The sequence below is a fragment of the Myotis nattereri genome, assembly GCF_964212035.1.
Source record: "Myotis nattereri genome assembly, chromosome: 2".
NCBI lineage: Eukaryota > Metazoa > Chordata > Mammalia > Chiroptera > Vespertilionidae > Myotis > Myotis nattereri.
The window spans coordinates 99,490,356-99,508,934 of NC_138076.1; the positions used below are offsets into that span (position 1 = coordinate 99,490,356).

Sequence of the window (18,579 nt, forward strand, 5' to 3'; positions counted from 1 at the left end):
CCTCCCAGCATTGGGATCAGCGGAGGTGAGAGGCCTCCTGGCACTGGGATCAGCGTGACAGGGGGCAGCGCCCAAACCCCCTGATTGCCCTACGGCTCTGTGTGTGACAGGGGGCGGGGCCACAACCTCCCTATCCACCCTGCTCTGTTCATGACAGGTAAAGGCGCCCCAACCCCCTGATTGGCCCTGCTCTGTGCCTGATAGGGCGGAGCTCCCCAAACCCTTGATCACCCTGCGGCTCTGTGTGTGACAGGGTGCGGTGCCCCAAACCCCTCACCCCATGGACCCTGCTCTGTGTGTGACGGGGTAGAGCCATAACCTCCCCATCAGCCCTGCCCTGAGTGTGAGAGTGGCGGCGCCCCAACCCCCTGATCCGCCTTACTCTCTGAGTGACAGGGGGGAGCTCCCCAACCCCCTGATTGGCCCTGCTCTGTGCGTGACAGGGTGGCGCCACAACCTCCCCATCGACCCTGCCTTGAGTGTGACAGGGGGCGGTGCCCCAACCCCCCAATTGGCCCTACCCTGAGCGTGACTGAGGGTGGCATCGCAACCTCCCAATACGCCCTGCTCTGTGCATGACAGGGGGCAGCGCCCCAACTCCCCTAATCGGCCCTGCTCTGAGCCCAACCAGGGGCTGCACCTAGGGATTGGGCCTGCCCTCTGCCACCCGGGAGCAGGCCTAAGCCAGCAGGTTGTTATCTCCCAAGGGGTCCCAGACTGCGAGAGGGCACAGGCCGGGCTGAGGGACCCCCACGCGCCCCCCCCCCCCCCAAGTGCACAAATTTTTGTGCACCGGGCCTCTAGTATTTTTTTATGAATTAGTAACCTTGTCACTTTTGGGTTGTGGTAATACTTTTCTCCTAAACCACCAATTAAATTTTACCTTATCTTTTATACTAAAATTTTAATCTTATAGATTCACATGTTTTTAATCTTTTCAGAATGTGATATATATATGTGATTTAGCTCAGTCCTGGGATTTTTGAGATTCCCCTTTAGTTTGGACAAAAGACAAAAAAAAAAAAAAAAAAAAAAGTCAAAAGGAAATATGTTTCTCCATAGATTTTAATTATTATTATGTTTAGAAAATTGTTTTAACTCTGGTATTTCACAAATAGATTTTGCTGCCTCTCTGGCTAATAAACATTTATCTCACATGATCCCCTAGGATTTTGCAGTTCTGCTTATATTTGAATTTCTGAGTTTCAATAATGTGGTCTCCATTTTGTCCGTTGAACTTTTCTATTCTTGCTTCCAAGTGTTTCATTCTCTGAGAAAGAAAATTTCTAAGATGAAAAAATATATATTTTGTCAATATTATAGTACAAAAAAAACCATATAAGTAGCCTTCATATTATTAAACCCAAAGTACAAGCTTAGGCTAGGTATTTTTCTCTAATTTTTTAACATTAAAATTTTTAACATCAGTGCCAATGATGACAATTTAGAGTACAAAATAAATGTTTTATAGATTTAATGGAATTCTATATTTATTTCTTTAAACTTAGAATTGAGATTATGAAAAATTATAATTTTGCTGAGGATTTCAATTTCTGTTCTTGTGGTTTTCTATTTTTTAACAAATGTATTGATTATATTATTTAAAGGAACAATAGGTAAATGTGAACCAAATTTACTAAAAATCTGTCAACCTTTACATTTCATAGTTTCTGTGATATCTAGCCACTGAAATGCCAGTTATTATGCTCCACGTGTCCTGGGTAGAGTATTTTTTATTTAAATTTTTTATTGTTGAAAGTATTACATATGTCTCCTTTTCCTCCCATCAATCTCTTCCCCGCTGTTTCTGCCCCCCATCACAGGCCCTCACCCCGCTACTGTCTCTGTACATTGGTTATGCTTATATGCATGCATACAAGTCCTTTGGTTGATGTCTTACCCTCCCCTGCCTTCCCTCTGAGGTTTGAAGGTCTGTTCGATGCTTCTATGTCTCTGGATCTATTTTTGTTCATCAGTTTATGTTGTCCATTATATTCCACAAATGAGTGAGATCATGCGGTATTATCTTTCCCCGACTGGCTTATTTCACTTAGTATAGTGCTCTCCAGGTCCATCCATACTGTTGCAAATGGTAAGAGTTCTTTTTTTTAACAGCTGTGTAGTATTCCATTCTTTAGATGTATCAAAGTTTTTTAATTCACTCATCTGCTGATGGGCACTGAGGCTATTTCCAAATCTTAGCTACTGTAAATTTTGATGCTGTGAACATAGGGCTGCATATGTCCATTCTGATTGGTGTTTCAATTTCTTGGAATATGTTCCTAGAGGTGGGATCACTGGGTCAAATGGGAGTTCCATTTTGAATTTTTTAAAGAAATTCCATACTGTTTTCCACAGTGGCTGCACCAGTCTGCATTCCCACCAGCACTGCACTAGGGTTCCTTTTTGTCCACATCCTCGCCAGCACTTGTTTGTTGATTTGTTGATGATAGTCATTCTGACAGGTGTGAGACGGTACCTCATTGTTGTTTTAACTTGCATTTCTCTGATGATTAGTGACTTTGAGCATGTTTTCATATGTCTCTCGGTCTTCTGTAGATCTGTTTCCCAAAAGTGTCTATTTAGATACTTTGCCCATTTTTTTTTTATTGGATTGTTCATCTTCCTTTTGTTAAATTGTGTGAGTTCCCTATAAATTTTGGAGATTGAACCCTTATCAGAGATAACATTGGCAAATATGTCCTCCCATGAAGTGCGCTTTCTTGTTGTTATGTTGATGGTTTCTTTTCCTGTACAGAAGCTTTTATTTTGATGTAGTCCCATTTGTTTATTTTCTCTTTAGTTTCCGTTGCCCTAGGACAGTGATGACAAACCTTTTGAGCTTGGTGTGTCATCATTTTGAAAAACCTTAACAACTCTGGTGCCGTGTCACATATAGAAATTTTTTGATATTTGCAACCATAGTAAAACAAAGATTTATATTTTTGATATTTATTTTAAATATTTATTTGCAAATTTAGACCATTTGCACCCACTTTTTGCGATTGATTCTATCCACTTTCCTAGCATTAAATAGCATATTGACTGATGACTCCCCAATTTATGTCTCAGCCCAAACTTCTCACCTAAAGTATAGACTTATTTGTCCAATTGCTTTTTCAGCAACACTACTTGGATGATTAATAAGTTAACACTTATAAAAAACCCTGCTCCAAACATAGTTTTCTATATGCTAATTAATAGCATCTTTGTTATTTAAGTTGTTTAAGCAAACATCTTTACATCATCTTTGACTTTTCTCCCATTCCAGTCTTCTTCCAATTCTGTTTGCTCTATCTTTTAAGTATAGTCAAAACTTGACGGACTTTTCACCGCTTTCACTTTGCCATTCCATTTAAATTACCATCATTTCTTTCTTGAATTATTGTCGCATTTTCCTATCCAGACTCTTCCCACTCATTTGCCTTTTTCCACTTAAGTCTACCCTTAATATAGCAGCTAGAGTGATCCTGTTGTAGCCTAAAATCACATTCCACCCCTGTTCATAACCTTTTAATGGCTTCTGATCCCACTCTATGAAAAAGCCAATGGACTTCAAAGACCTATGATGTGAACCCCAATTACTTCTCTCATCTCATTTCATAACTCTATCCATCACTCAGTCTTCTTGAGTCACACTAGTACTCCTTTTCCCTCCACCTATAATACACTTCCCTGGATATCCTTATAGCTTGTTCCTTCACCCACTTCAGTGTTTCCTCAAATACCATCCTTTTAGTGAGTGTTCTCTTAGCCATCTCTCCAATACTACTCCTTATGCTTTAGTTTTCTCATAGCACTTAGTACCTAATATGCTATATTTACTCATTTATGTAATTGTATTTTCTTTTTTTTTGGTAATTGTATTTTCTATCTCTCCTTATTGAAATATAAATTTCATGAGGGCATATATTTTTTTCTGTTCTATGCATTGCTATATTTAAGATCTTAGAAAATCCCTGACACATGATAGTGCTCAATAAATATTTGTTAAATGAATGAATGAATCTTAGATCACACCACAAATCTCTGGCTTTGAGATAGGGTAAATCCAATGATGGGAGAATTTGTACTTATATGTATTGTGTATCTCTCAGTGGATTGCAAAACATATAATCAATCAATGGAACATTTTGTGTTTTCTTGTTCCTTTCTTTTCAATGGGATATTTTGGTGAAGTGAATTAGATTACATAATTTCTTGGCTTGCAATATTTTTTTAAAATATATTTTTATTGATTTTAGACAAGGGAGAGGGAGAGAGAGATAGAAACATCAAAGATGAGAGAGAATCATTGATTGGCTGCCTCCTGCATGTCTTCTACTGGGATTGAGCCTGAAACTGGGCATGTGCCCTTGTCCAGAATCAAACCCGGGACGCTTCACTCTGTTGGGTTATCATCATATTTTGTTGATAACCTTTATAATCTTGGAGTATGGGAAAGTTATATTTATATAAGGGAATTTATCCACTTCTTTATAGTTTGCAATTGTGAAATTGTGTGGGAAAACATGATGGAAAGAATACTTTTAAGATAGAAAAATGCAGTGGAAATTGTGTGTAATGTAGAGGATTCTAGGATTCTTTCAGTATAAATAGCGAATGTAGAAGAGTGGAATATGTTAATATTTTAGGTTGGAGGCTCTTAACTTCTGGGTGGCTATATTTTTAAAATCCAGATGAAAAGTATATGCTCAACCTAGAAATTTTGTTTGTATTCCAAAAACTTGTATTTTTTCAGGACATAGAATGATTTCAAGTGTTATGGAATGGATAGTGTTGGTGAGGAAATGATATTAAGAACGGAATGTACAGTCCTTTGATTCCAGATAAATGATGTAGCTATAATAATCAAAGGGGACATAGTAGTTCTTATTAATGCATTAGGTTGTAGACAGAGTAAGAATCTAAGGAAACAGTCAAATCCAGCTTTCCACCTATCTCAACACATCCCTGTGACATGATCATCTAAGCCATCATGGAATTAATGAAAGTTACTAGATATTCTTCCTCTTGTTAGCCCTAATTTGATATTTGGATATGCATGGAAGTTTCACCTTATTTCCTTCTCATATACCTGCTTCCTTATCAGATTTTTAATTGGTAAAATATTTTAGTCTTTCAGCCTTTTCTCACATGACTTGATTTCCAGATTTGCTATCATCCTAAGTGTCCCCCTGTGGACATGATACTGTTTGTCATTATTCTTGACATATGGTGCCCCAAACTGCACATAGGATTTTGTTTATGAGATCTGGCAATCAAAAAGTGTATCAGATTTATTGCTTCTTTCAGTTGGATACTGATATAGACCCAGATTGCATCAGTTCTTTTGGGAGTCATAAAAGTATCAATAATAGCTAAAATGTATTGACAACTTGCAGTATTCCAGGTAAAGTGCTAAGCACTTTATATGCATTATATCCTTTTATCTTTATAACAATTTAATGAGTTTCAAATTGAATGGAGCTTTAGACAGATTTACTTGCCCAATGTAAGATATGCCCATAGATCTTGGTAATTGTTAGGTCTAGGTAGGCTTCTAACTCAGGTTTGCTGTCATTAATAACTGGGTTTTTATCTACTGTGCTACTATAATAAATACCATGCCATCTATCAGACACTGCTGAATTTGCTGTCAATTTAGTGTCTGGAGACTTTCATGTCAATTGCTATTAAATCAGATGCTTTGTTTTTTTAGTAGACATGCATATAATGTTTGCATTTATTACAAGCCATTGTTACAGGTTGTTGAGGTTAAATTCTTTTTTTCTCTCATCCATGTAACTAATTTTTCATACTATAGTTCTCTAGCTTTAGCACTTGACAAATTGTCTGCACTAGTCTTACAGAGAGAGTTTTTGCCCAAAGTTGGTTATGATCTGTTAATCAGAAATTTTGGGTAGTTGTGTTTCTACCATCTATAAATTTGTATCACAGCACTGTTAATCAGCCTGTGTTTCTTTATTTTATCCATAAAGATATTAATGAGAGATGTAGATAAAAATATTATAGTTTCACTAATGACTTATTTTCAGAACTTGGTAATTTTGTTTTCTTTCTAGGTAGTCAGTGAAATAGTGCATCTCAACATTAGTTTTGACATTTAGAGAAGATAAACCTCAAATTACATTTTTTTCTTTTTTGAATTGACCTTTATGTAGCTCATAATAACTGTGTATCTTAAAGGCAGATAATTATTTCAGTTTAAACAGTGGTAACAATTGTTAACATCTATAAGATAGCTCATACTTGACAAAGTCTTTTTAAATAGTCTTTAATCTCCCCCCTTATATGTGACATAAGTGGTATTCATCTTGCCATTTTTACAGTGATAAACAAATTTAAGATCACATAGCTTGAGAGTGATTTAGTTCTAATGACTTCATTTTCTAAGTCCACATCCTATATTCTTTCTATGTCATATTGCCTCTCAATGGTATAAATGAAGTAATTAGAGAAACAATGGCCAATGAAGGGATGAAAACATAATATGTGATTTGGATAGTTTAATAAATAGTTGAGAGTTCAGGGTTGAGTGTAATGAATTTGAATATACCCATAAAAAGAAAAGAACCAAGTACCCATAAGTCATGAAGAAAATTTTTTGGCACATGCCAAATTTTCAAGGTTATAACCTTTGGTTATAAAAATTAAAGAATAATAATTAATAATATTTAATAATAATCTACACTAATAAAAGAGAAATATGGTAATTGGCGTATGACCGCTACCCTTCCCATTGGCTAATCACGGCGATATGCAAATTAACTGCCAACTAAGATGGCAGTTAACCGCCAACAAAGATGGCGGCTAATTTGCATACTGCAGGCAGGATGGGACAGTGCCATCCTGCCTGCCCCTCTGCCATCCAGGCCTGCTATCTGTGACCTGGATGGCGGGCGACCCAACCCAGGGCTGGCGGGGCGTGACCGCAGCTGTCCTCTACTGACCAAGACCCGAACCGGCTCTCCTGCCCGCAGACTAGGGCTGGCAGGGCGGCTGCGGCTTCCGCCCGCAGTCACGCCCCGACCCACTCCCGCCGGCAGACCCAGACCCGGGCTGGCAGGGCGGCTGCGGTGTCCGCGCCACAGTCATGCCTCCAACCCGAGAGAGCAGACCCAGGCCTCTCAGCTGCACTCTAAGCAACTTTGTTACAAAAATAGAAGCTAAACAAAACCCCGGGCTTCAGCCAGCGGGACCGCAACATTGTTTCAAATACAGAAGGGTAAACAAAGGCCAGAAACCTGCTTTCAGCAGTGGAAGTCTCATAGCTGGAGCTGAGCCTCAGAGCTAAAGCTGGCCCAGAATGAAAAAAAAAAGGAAAAAAGGACAGGTTGGGAGCTTCAGTCGCCTGCCAGCCTGAAAACGGCCCTCAGCCCCTCACCCAGGCTGCCCAGGCACCCCAGTGGGGACCCCCACCCTGAAGGGTGTGTGACCAGCTGCAAACAGCCATCATCCCCTCACCCAGGCTGCCCAGGCACGCCAGTGGGGACCCCCACCCTGATCCAGGACACCCTTCAGGGCAAACCAGCCGGCCCCCACCCATGCACCAGGCTTCTATCCTATATAGTAAAAGGGTAATATGCCTCCCAGCACTGGGATCAGTGGAGCCGTGAGGCCTCCCATCACCGGGATCAGCGTGACAGGGGGCAGCGACCAAACCCCTCTGATCGGCCCTGCTCTGTGTGTGACAAGGTGCAGCGCCCCAAACACCCCCGCCCCCGGCCCCCATGGGCCCTGTCTGTGTGTGACGGGGTAGAGCCATAACCTCCCCATCAACCCTGCCCTGAGTGTGACAGTGGCGGCGCCCCAACCCCCTGATCCGCCCTGCTCTGTGTGTGACAGGGCGCGGTGCCCCAGCTTCCCAATCGGCCCTGCTCTGAGCCCGACCAGGGGCTGCACCTAGGGATTGGGCCTGCCCTCTGCCACCCGGGAGCAGGCCTAAGCCAGCAGGTCGTTATCTCCCGAGGGGTCCCAGACTGCGAGAGGGCACAGGCTGGGCTGAAGGACCCCCCTCCCCCCTGAGTGCACAAATTTTTGTGCACCGGGCCTCTAGTTAAATAATAATTCCTAAAATTAAGAATACTAATTTTTACAAATTTAGACTTTTAACATTGTAGAAGTCATTGATGACATTAGTAAAAGTATTGGCATTAAGAAAGTTTAAGTCATAAACTTATTTTAGCATGAGCCATTGACACAGATTTTTTGAAGTAGAGCTTTTTAATGGGAAAATTGTAAAATATAAGTACACTTAAAGATCTAATTTAGATTGGATATTTTGCACTCTCTGTAACCAGTTTTCAAGCATTACACTTGAGCTTAAAACATCTAATTTCAAGATCAGTGATATTTCAGCTGGTGTGCAGAGACACACCAGTGTGTTGCAAGTATTTTTAAAATATGCAATACCTGATTGTTTAGTCAGGGAATTAGCCCCTTTTCCCTTAGGTTGTCAAATTGAAAAATGACAACAGCCAACACAACAATAGCTGTCTGATGTGAATGAAGCCCTCTCAAAAATTATACCTAATTTTGGTCAGATTGGCAAAATATATAACATTTTTGGTGGGCTGCAGAAATTTAATAATTAGTTTATGTGTGCCATGAGATGAAAAAGATTGATGAAAAATCATCAATCTGATGAAAAATCATTGTTCTAGATAAATAAGTTCAATGTGTTCTTGAAAGTATGCATTAAATGATGTAGCAGTGCTATAGACTTTGAGAAGAATAAAGCCTCCTTCAAAGAAATAATGATACCTGGTATTATGTTAGAAAAATAATTTCTTTATCTCTTAAATTAACTAATATTCTTACTCATTTATTTATTTATTTATTTTTTTAAATATATTTTATTGATTCTTCACAGAGAGGAAGGGAGAGAGATAGAGAGCCAGAAACATCGAAGAGAGAGAAACATCGATCAGCTGCCTCCTGCACATCTCCCACTGGGGATGCGCCCGCAACCCAAGCACACGCCCTTGACCGGAATCGAACCCGGGACCTCTCAGTCCGCAGGCCGACGCTCTATCCACTGAGCCAAACCGGTTTCGGCCTTACTCATTTATAATTGAAGGTTGTCACATTCAGTCTTTTTTGTGTGAAATTCATTTAAATATGCTAAAGAAATATGGAAGAAAATACTCAGCTCCCGTGTTCAAAATGTCAAGGCTTAAAAGCTAATAGATTTTCACCAAATGTCTAGTGTATAGTCTTAGTTATTTTTCATTACATTCCTACTATGATAAATAATTCAATTTTGTCCATAAAAATAAAAATATAAACTTATTTAGTATAAGAGTTCTTGGTTTAATTTTTTGCTTTACTATGAAGAAGACTTAGAATTTGGTTTTCAAAGTTCTTATGACTATTTTACAGATGGAGAATAAAATGTTGTAAGATGGACATTTTATGTATATTTTGCAAAAAAAAAAAGAAAACAAACAGTGTACATATGCAAAATATTCTAACTTGAGCACACATTTTCCCAAATTCATGATTATAGCCCACATGCCATCTTGAGAAATGTTTGAAAACTTCAGTTCTGTATAAATGTTTGCTACATGAATTATAGTAGTGAGTACACTTTACAATATACTTAGTATCCATATTGTTTTCAACAATGAAGTTGTGCTCAGGAGTTTTAAAGCAAGGGGAAAGAAAGAAAAGAAAATAATATCTTGTCTATATGTATCTGCCACGGTAGGATTACAATTCATCAAAACCTTGTGTTTATTATTGCCTATCATTTCTTTCTTTGCAGGAGTGTTGTGGTGCCTGTGAAGAAGCCACCTCCAGGTAGTTTAGCTGTGACCACTGTGGGAGCCACTGCAGCTGGAAGTGGGCTGCCAACAGGCAGCACTTCTAATATATTTGCTGCTACTGGAGCTACACCAAAAAGTATGATTAATACAACAGGTATCGTCTTTATATATTTTTGTGATATCTCATCTTTTTCTTTTTGTTTTCTGTATCTTCATTTTTGTGTTTATTTGATATTAAAAATAAAATACCCTGATCACTTAAGGTTATCTTAATCTTTACGAAGGTTCTACCTTATGTTACTACCTTTCAGAATTTGTCTAATTCTAGGGTATATTTTTTCATGGTCACTTGAGAGGACACTTAGTAATTGTGGTTTTGAGTCTTCTCAAAACATAGTACTACTTACTTTCAGAGTGAAATCAGATTGCTGAAAGGTATTTGGGGAGCAAAACCAATGGTAATTTGAACACTGAAGTTTAATATGTAAAAAAGTAGTACATTTTATCAAGAATAACAAGGTTTACTAAATATGTTAGTGACAGAAACTAGATTTCATGACATTTACTGGTTGAATCCTAATCTATATTTTTTGTGCTAACTCCTCTAAGGGAAGGCAGAGCACCACTAAGAACCTTGATGATATGTAAGATCTTCAACTTGATAAAAAAAAAAATGCATGTGACTAAGAACCATTGTATCACATTGAATTAGTATATATACCTAGATTACAATTGTTTCCAATTCATTGTCCAACATTTTTCTAATGATTCTAGGGACAGACAATTCCAAATCACTACAAATTTTAAAAGCCTGCCTAAAATAGCCTTTTTAAAAATTTTTGGTAAATTTCCAGAAATGTTCCTATTGATTAATAGCTAAATAAATCCTTACACAAATCTTTGTGATTCCATTTTAGGTATTTATACAGCGCAAGATGATCCATGACTTTTCTTCCCTGATTATAGTAGCCTTCTCTTCTCCAAATGTATAGCCTTGAACTTTTCCATCTATTATCATTACTTAGATTATTAATTTCATAGCTCTTTGTGCCTTCTGTATCTATGTTGTTTATCATACCACCAGAGTGACATATCATGAGCAACACGTTTATGGGGTTATAGTAAGTAGAATGTATTCTGATATTTATATGAACAAATAAACATCATTGATGGCATTGTGCTAAAGAACATAACATCTTTGATTTACCTGTATTATAAATAAATAAATTTGGCTTTTCTGAAGACTTTATATAAAATTTTTGCATTCTGTTTACAATCTTACTCTTTATATTCATTTTTCTTCCTAGATATAGGAATACAAATGTTTTTATTTTACCAAATATATACCAGAAAATGTGTTAAGGTATTTAACATATGCCAATGTGCCAATGTAGTAGAAAAAAATCTGCATTTGGCATTTATTAAATAAGTCCTTATTTTTAAAATATAGGCAAATGAAAAATTAAATCAGCTTTTTATCTTTATATGAAACAAGTTATTTTGTTCTAATGTCTATTTTATGAATTAATAAGAGATATAGGAAGTGATGGTAACAAAAGGTCTGATAGTATGAAGTATATAATATTATAATGAAAAATAAAATCCTATATAAAAAGACCCTAATATGCAAATCAACAGAAGAGCAGATCGACCAGTCACTATGATGCACAGTGACCACCAGGGGCAGATGCTCAATGCAGGAGCTGCCCCCTGGTGGTCAGTGAGCTCCCACAGGGGGAGTGCCGCTCAGCCAGAAGCCGAGCTCACAGCTGGCGAGCACAATGGCAGTGGGGGACCCTCTCCCACCTCCGCTGCAGGCAGACGGTAAGGAGAGAGGGGTCCTGGACTGTGAGAGCTCCGGACTATGAGAGGGATGTTGGTCATCCTCTAAGGGGTCCTGGACTGTGAGAGGGCGCAGGCCGGGCTAAAGGACCCCCCTCCCAGTGCACGATTTTCGTGCACCAGACCTCTAGTGTAAGTAATAAACTCCCTCCTTAGAGGTTTTGTTGCCTTACAAAATGTGCACACACATTTTGTGGGCCAATCTAAATGGGTCCCATTATCCAGTTTATACGAGGTGTCCCAAAAAATGTATACACACTTTGAATGATTATAAAGTCAGTGTTTATTAGTATACAGTTCATTTTCAGAATATAAAAGAATCTACAAAAATGAATAAAATTTTTTGTCAATGCCTATTTTCAGACTGATGAACATTCTAGTCCAGGAACTGCTGGTAAAATTAAGTAATAGAATCGCAAACATCAAGAATAATTTCTTTCGTTATTTGTGTGCCCTTAATTCATCGACTGTTGCTGGTTTTGTTCTGTAAAATTTATCTTTTATGTATCCCTATAAAAAAAGTCTAGTGGCACTTTGGGATAAATTTTCTTTGTTCAAAGCTTAGTCTGGCTTTACCCATTATTTCAAATCTATTAAATGTGAATAGGAATGAAAATGAAGTGAATTATCAGCTGTTGAAGTATGTATACATTTTGGGGGGATAGCCTATATTTTGGTACAGAGATGCTGTATGTATTAAGAGTGGAAATCCCAGGAAGCAATCCTGTTTTATGGGAATTAATAGAAGATAAAATAATATTTAGGAACACTAGATGTCTCTCAACTCCACAGCTATTTCATATACTTATGAATTATAGAAAATTGTGTTCTAAAATGGCATCTTCATATCACTGAGAAATCATCTTAAAATCAGGTATAGTTATACTCATTATAACCCTTTTTATATAATCATTCTATCAAAATAAGCATTTAGTGCTCTAGTGCCACAAAGTTATACTCAGACACTTTATTGTTAATTATATCTTAGATGATGGAAACTAAAAATATTACAGCATAACCATAAAACAGATAAATTTTCCACATCTAACTTTGCATGGTTTTATCAGTCCCACTTTATCTAAAATTATTTTCATTTGTTGATGTTTTTTATTTAGACCCCATTTGTAATATGTAGTTTTGTTAGATTAATATTAGTAAATCAACTGGGATTTAATGCAACACATTAACTATAATTATAAATAGTTATTAGTGTAATAATAACCAATGATTATTTAATTGTTAAAATCTGTTTTGGAATTTAGATGAGTAATTCTTCAAAATCAGATAGCAATAATGTAATAAAAATTATTTTGTTAAATAAATTTATGTCTAAGGTTAAAAATTATTATTTTGGAAACAGGTGCAGTGGATTCAGGGTCCTCGTCCTCTTCCTCCTCTTCTAGTTTTGTGAATGGTGCTACCAGCAAAAACCTTCCAGCTGTACAAACTGTTGCTCCAATGCCAGAAGACTCGGCTGAAAACATGAGGTATATATTACAATTTGTTTGGTGTTTTACTCATTTGACTCCCTCCCTGCCCTTTCAAACACAGTGAAACAGTACACAATGAACACAAAGGTATAGCTAAGAATTTTTGAGAATGGTATTATGTATTGTGACTACATTTCATAATTGCATTGTTTTAATGCTTTTACCTTGTTATTCATTATATAGAAATCTGTTATAATATTTCAGGATCCAGAGATCTTGAATACTTTTCAGACATTGACTGTACTGAATATATAATCCATTGTCATATAGCATGTTACAATATCCAATAAAATAAAAAAAAAACATACACAAATGATAAAATTGGGCATCTTTGGGATGATGAAGGAAAGTTTAAATATAGACTTTCAAAATAAACTTTTAAATTATAGGTTAACATATATAATTGGAACTTGAATAACCAAACACTTTTTTATTGTGATTAATATAGGTAAAAATATTTTTAGCTCTGGCCAGTGTGGCTCAGTTAGTTGGGTGTCATCCCATGCACTGAAAGGTTGCCTATTAGATTCCAGTCAGGGCACATTCCTAGATTGTGGGCTCAGTCCCTGGCAGGAGGCAGCCAATCGATGTCTCCCTCTCACATAGATGTTTCTCTTTCTTCCTCTCCCTTCCTCTCTCTAAAAATCTTAATTTTTTTAAAAAAATATTAAATTGATTGGAGTGATATTGGTCAACATGAACATATGGCTTTCTATGTTACAAGATCTTATATTGCACTATATGTCCAGCACCCAGAGTCAAATCTTCTCCTGTCACCTTATATTAGGCTCCCTTTGTTTTAGTACAGTGGTTTGCAACCTTGACTGCACATTAGAATCACCTGGGAATCTTTTTAAAATCCTGATTTCTGGGCCTCATCCTCCAGAAATTCTGTTTCTTTACTAGTGTTGTGGCCTCACCCCATAACAAAGACACAGAATTTCCAGAGGATGAGGCCCAGAAATCAGGATTTTAAAAAGATTCCCAGGTGATTCTAATATGCAGCCAAGGTTGAGAACCAGTGTTTTAGTAGCATGTCAAAGAGCATTCCTAGAAGAGACTGGCCCACATTTTGTTAAATGATGTTTGTTAAAATATGTTTTTTATTGATATTTTGAGAGATAGGAAGGGAAAGAGGGATAGAGAGATAGAAACACTGATGAGAGAGGAACATCATCGATCGACTGCCTCCTGCACACCCCTACAATGGGGATCGAGCCTGCCAACCGGGCATGTACCCTGACCGGGAATCAAACACACACACACACACACACACATACACACACACACACGTAGGTACAAGTATGTATTCACATTTTAAATTCAAGTATTACACAAATGCAGAGTGTAAAAGCTCAGTGAACAAATGAACACACTTATGTTACCATCACCGAAATCCAAAAGTAGAATGTTATTAGTATTCCAATAGCCCAACATTGTGCTCCTTTTCTTGACACTATTCTTGCTCCCCTTCAGATTCACTACCCTCACTTTTAATACTAGGTTAGTTTTGTATTTTTTGAATTTTATATAAATGGGATTGTACAGTATGTATTCTTTTGTCTCTGGCTTCTTTTGTTCAACATTATGTTTATGAGATTCATCCATGTTGTATATAGCAAAAGTTTATTTTTATTCCATTTTTATTCCTTTGTGGGAATAAAATTACAAAATATTAGAATTTATTAAAAAATATTAGAATTTATTAATCTGTCTCACTGATGATAGTCATTGGAATTTTCTAGTTTGGGGCCATTATAAATAATGCTATGTTTTACATAACAGTGCTGCTTGTACATTACTCTTAGTTGGATTTCACATTTGTATGTATACCTTTTGGGTAAATAACATGGAGTAGTATTTCTGATTCATAGTGTTTATGCAAGTTCAATTCTATTAAATAATGCCACTTGGTTTTCTAAAGTGGCTAGGTAAGTTTACTCAGCAGAAGCATATGAGAGTTCATATTTCTTCATATCTTTAATAATGCTTAGTATTATCAATCTTATATTTGCGCCATTTTGGTAGAAGTACAATGGTGTTCCATTGTATTTTTGGTTTGCATTTTCCTGATGATTAATGAAGTTGAGCACTCTCTTATATATTTATTGGTCTTTCATTTTCCTCTTTTGTAATTTAACTGTTGAAATCCTTTTTTGATTAAAAAAATGCAGTTACTTATCTTCTTTTTATTAACTTTAAAGGTTCTTTATGTATTTTTAAATTGAGCCCTTTAATGATTATTATATCTGTCAATCTATCTATCATCTATCTATCTAGCTAGCTAATCTCCTATTTTCTGCTTTTCTTATCATTATCTATATGATCTGTTTTGATAATGGAAATTGTAAATTTTAATGAAACAGTTTATCTAGTTTTGTTTGTTAGTGCTTTTTCTGTTGTAGGTGATACCTTTGCCTACATTTTTCCTACCTTACCTTCTTGATTTTTATACTTAGGTGAATCTTCCATCTGGAATTAAGTTTTGTGAATTTAATGAGGATGGGAATAATATGATGTCAGATGACCCAGCACCATTTATATGAAAAAAACAAAAAACTCTTCTTTCCCCCATGCTCTGCCACTTTTGTCACAAATCAAGTATCCCTATGTACTATATTCTTGTTTAGCAATCAGTTGCACCACATTTGTCTGTTTGTCTATCCTTGTGCTATAATGCCATATTTACTTATAGTGTTTAATTAAGATGAATATCTTGCCCGGCTGGTGTAGCTCAGCAGTTGAGCATTGACCCAGAAACCAAGAGGTAACAAGTTTGATTCCCGGTCAGGGTACATGCCGGTTGGCAGGCTCGATCCCCATTGTAGGGGTGTGCAGGAGTCAGCCGATTGATGATGTTCCTCTCTCATCAGTGTTTCTATCTCTCTATCCCTCTCTCCCTTCCTGTCTCTCTAAATATCAATAAAAAAACATATTTTAAAAAATAATATGAATATCTTGTTGAGTAAGGTCTTTCCAACCTTATCCTTTTTTTCAAGAAAGTTTAAGCTATTCTTGATTCTTTGCAGTTCTTTAGATTTTAGATTTAATTTGCTAATATACAAGTTAAAAACAATTTGTTGTGGTTTTGGCAAGGAATGGAATTTATAGATCTATTGTATTTGGAGTTATACTGCATCTATAAATCTCCCTCAAGATTGTGACTTCCAAACTATAAATATCTCATATAGCCCTTCAATTTTTCTTAATTTTTTTTTTCAGTAACAGTGTTTACTGTTCCATGCTGAAGTCATGTTTCTTACTTGAGTTATTCTGAGAATTTTAATATTTTGTATTTATATATTTTTCTGTATTTAATTTTCAAATTAACTTTACTGAGACCATTTGTTTATATTGTTTAAGTGCAATTATGTTTGCTTTTGGTAGGCATTAGAATACTACATGACATAATGCAGTCAAGGTGATAGAGCTAGTAATTTTCTGGTTCACCACTACTCGGGTGTAATTCTACAGAGTCCCACCTTGAATCATGAGGTTTTTCTAAGTGCTTCCTCCCTTTTGGCCCCTGAACTTCTTTTTCCCCATAAGTGTGTTAAAATTTTTGTTCAACAACTAAGACTTTGAACTGCTTCTTTCAAAAACATGTCTATATGAGAAAAGTGGCCCAAATGCCAAAATCACCTCCTTTAGGGTTTCTTCTTTTTTAGGATCGTGGTCAAATAAAGGGTCACTATTTTTATTCTCCATTGCCCTCAATAGGTGATTTTGTTTTGGTTTGGTTTTTGTCCAGCTCTCATAGTTGTTCTAAGCAAGAGGATCAGAATATGAAAGATGGGACTCCATAGACCTAACAAATGGGCACAGACAATGGGGGTGAGGGCATGAGTGGGGAGGATGGGGGGTAATGTGGGGATAAGGACATACATGTAATAACTTAATCAGTAAAAAAAATTAAAAAAAAAGAAAGATAGGACTCCAAATTGTTTTTATGTTGCTAGTCTATATTTTTTTCTAAATTAGGTTGATTATAAGTATTGAATTGCTCAGTGTTCATTAATCACTTCTTTCAATGAGATTATGTTATACCCATTCTGTCCTGTAATTATATCATGGGCAAAGTTAATTTTCTCATATTTTCAATTCAAAAAAATGTAGTTAAGAATGAGCTAAGTTTTTACATCACTATCACATCCAATTAAACATTTTCAGCTCCTTACTCTGGCTTTCTTCATATTAGGATTTCAATGATATTTCTTTGTCCTTCCTTTTTTCTTTTTTTTTCAGTTTTCAGATTATTTTATTCTTTTTGTTGGTTTTAAAGAAATGGTTGCACACAGTGATACATTAACACAGAACCAATTTAAAATCTTCTTATAGTAAATTTTGTAGTAGATTAATTACAGACATTTTAACAGTATTTAAACTGTACTCATTAAACCATTGGTAGTCAAAATTCATCATGCCTGTGACCAAATAGATCTATTAAAATGAAGAGCACAGGCCTTTTTACTTGGAATATGTCCTTCCTTTTCTTTAAACTTATCTCTATATATTTTTAAAAAAACAATAATAAAACTTTTTTTATTTTTTAAATTAATTAAATCTTTATTGTTCAGATTATTACATTTGTTCCTCTTTTTCCCCCCCATAACTCTCCTCCACCCAGTTCCCACCCCATCCTCCTCCCTCACTCCCCACCCACTGTCTTCGTCCATAGGTGCACGATTTTTGTCCAGTCTCTTCCCGCATCCCCCTCACCCCTTCCCCCCCCCCAAGAATAGCCAGTCCACCCCTTTCTATGCCCCTGATTCTATTATAATCACCAGTTCATTCTGTTCATCAGATTATTCACTTGATTTCAGATTCACTTGTTGATAGATGTGTATTTGTTGTTCATAATTTGTATCTTTACCTTTTTCTTCTTCCTCTTCTTAAAGGATACCTTTCAGCATTTCATATAATACTGGTTTGGTGGTGATGAACTCCTTTAGCTTTATCTTATATGTGAAGCCCTTTGTCTGACCTTCAATTCTGAATGATAGCTTTGTTGGATAAAGTAATCTTGGTTGTAGGTTCTTGGCATTCATCACTTTGAATATTTCTTGCCACTCCCTTCTGGCCTGCAAAGTTTCTGTTGAGAAATCAGCTTACATTCGTATGGGTACTCCCTTGTAGGTAACTGACTTTCTTTCTCTTGCTGCTTTTAAGATTCTCTCTTTGTCTTTTGCTCTTGGCATTTCAATTATGATGTGTCTTCGTGTGGTCCTCTTTGGATTCCTTTTGTTTGGGGTTCTCTGCGCTTCCTGGACTTGTAAGTGTATTTCTTTCACCAGGTAGTGGAAGTTTTCTGTCATTATTTCTTCAAATAGGTTTTTAATATCTTGCTCTCTCTCTTCTTCTGGCACCCCTATAATTCGGATGTTGGTACGCTTGAAGCTGTCCCAGAGGCTCCTTACTCTATCTTCGTATTTTTGGATTCTTTTTTCATTTTGCTTTTGTGGTTAGGTGTTTTTTGC

General features: G+C 36.7%; 1 protein-coding gene across 1 annotated transcript in view; it reads left to right on the plus strand.

Annotated features, from left to right (window-relative positions):
* The window catches only part of NBEA (neurobeachin), a gene marked incomplete at its 5' end in the record, with an annotated part of 948,936 nt that overhangs the window by 310,441 nt on the left and 619,916 nt on the right, over positions 1–18,579 (plus strand). Inside the window, 2 exons of the mRNA XM_081083035.1 lie at positions 9,770–9,924; positions 12,973–13,099. Of these exons, the coding sequence (XP_080939161.1) occupies positions 9,770–9,924; positions 12,973–13,099 (282 nt within the window). The remainder of the gene's footprint in view (positions 1–9,769; positions 9,925–12,972; positions 13,100–18,579) is intronic.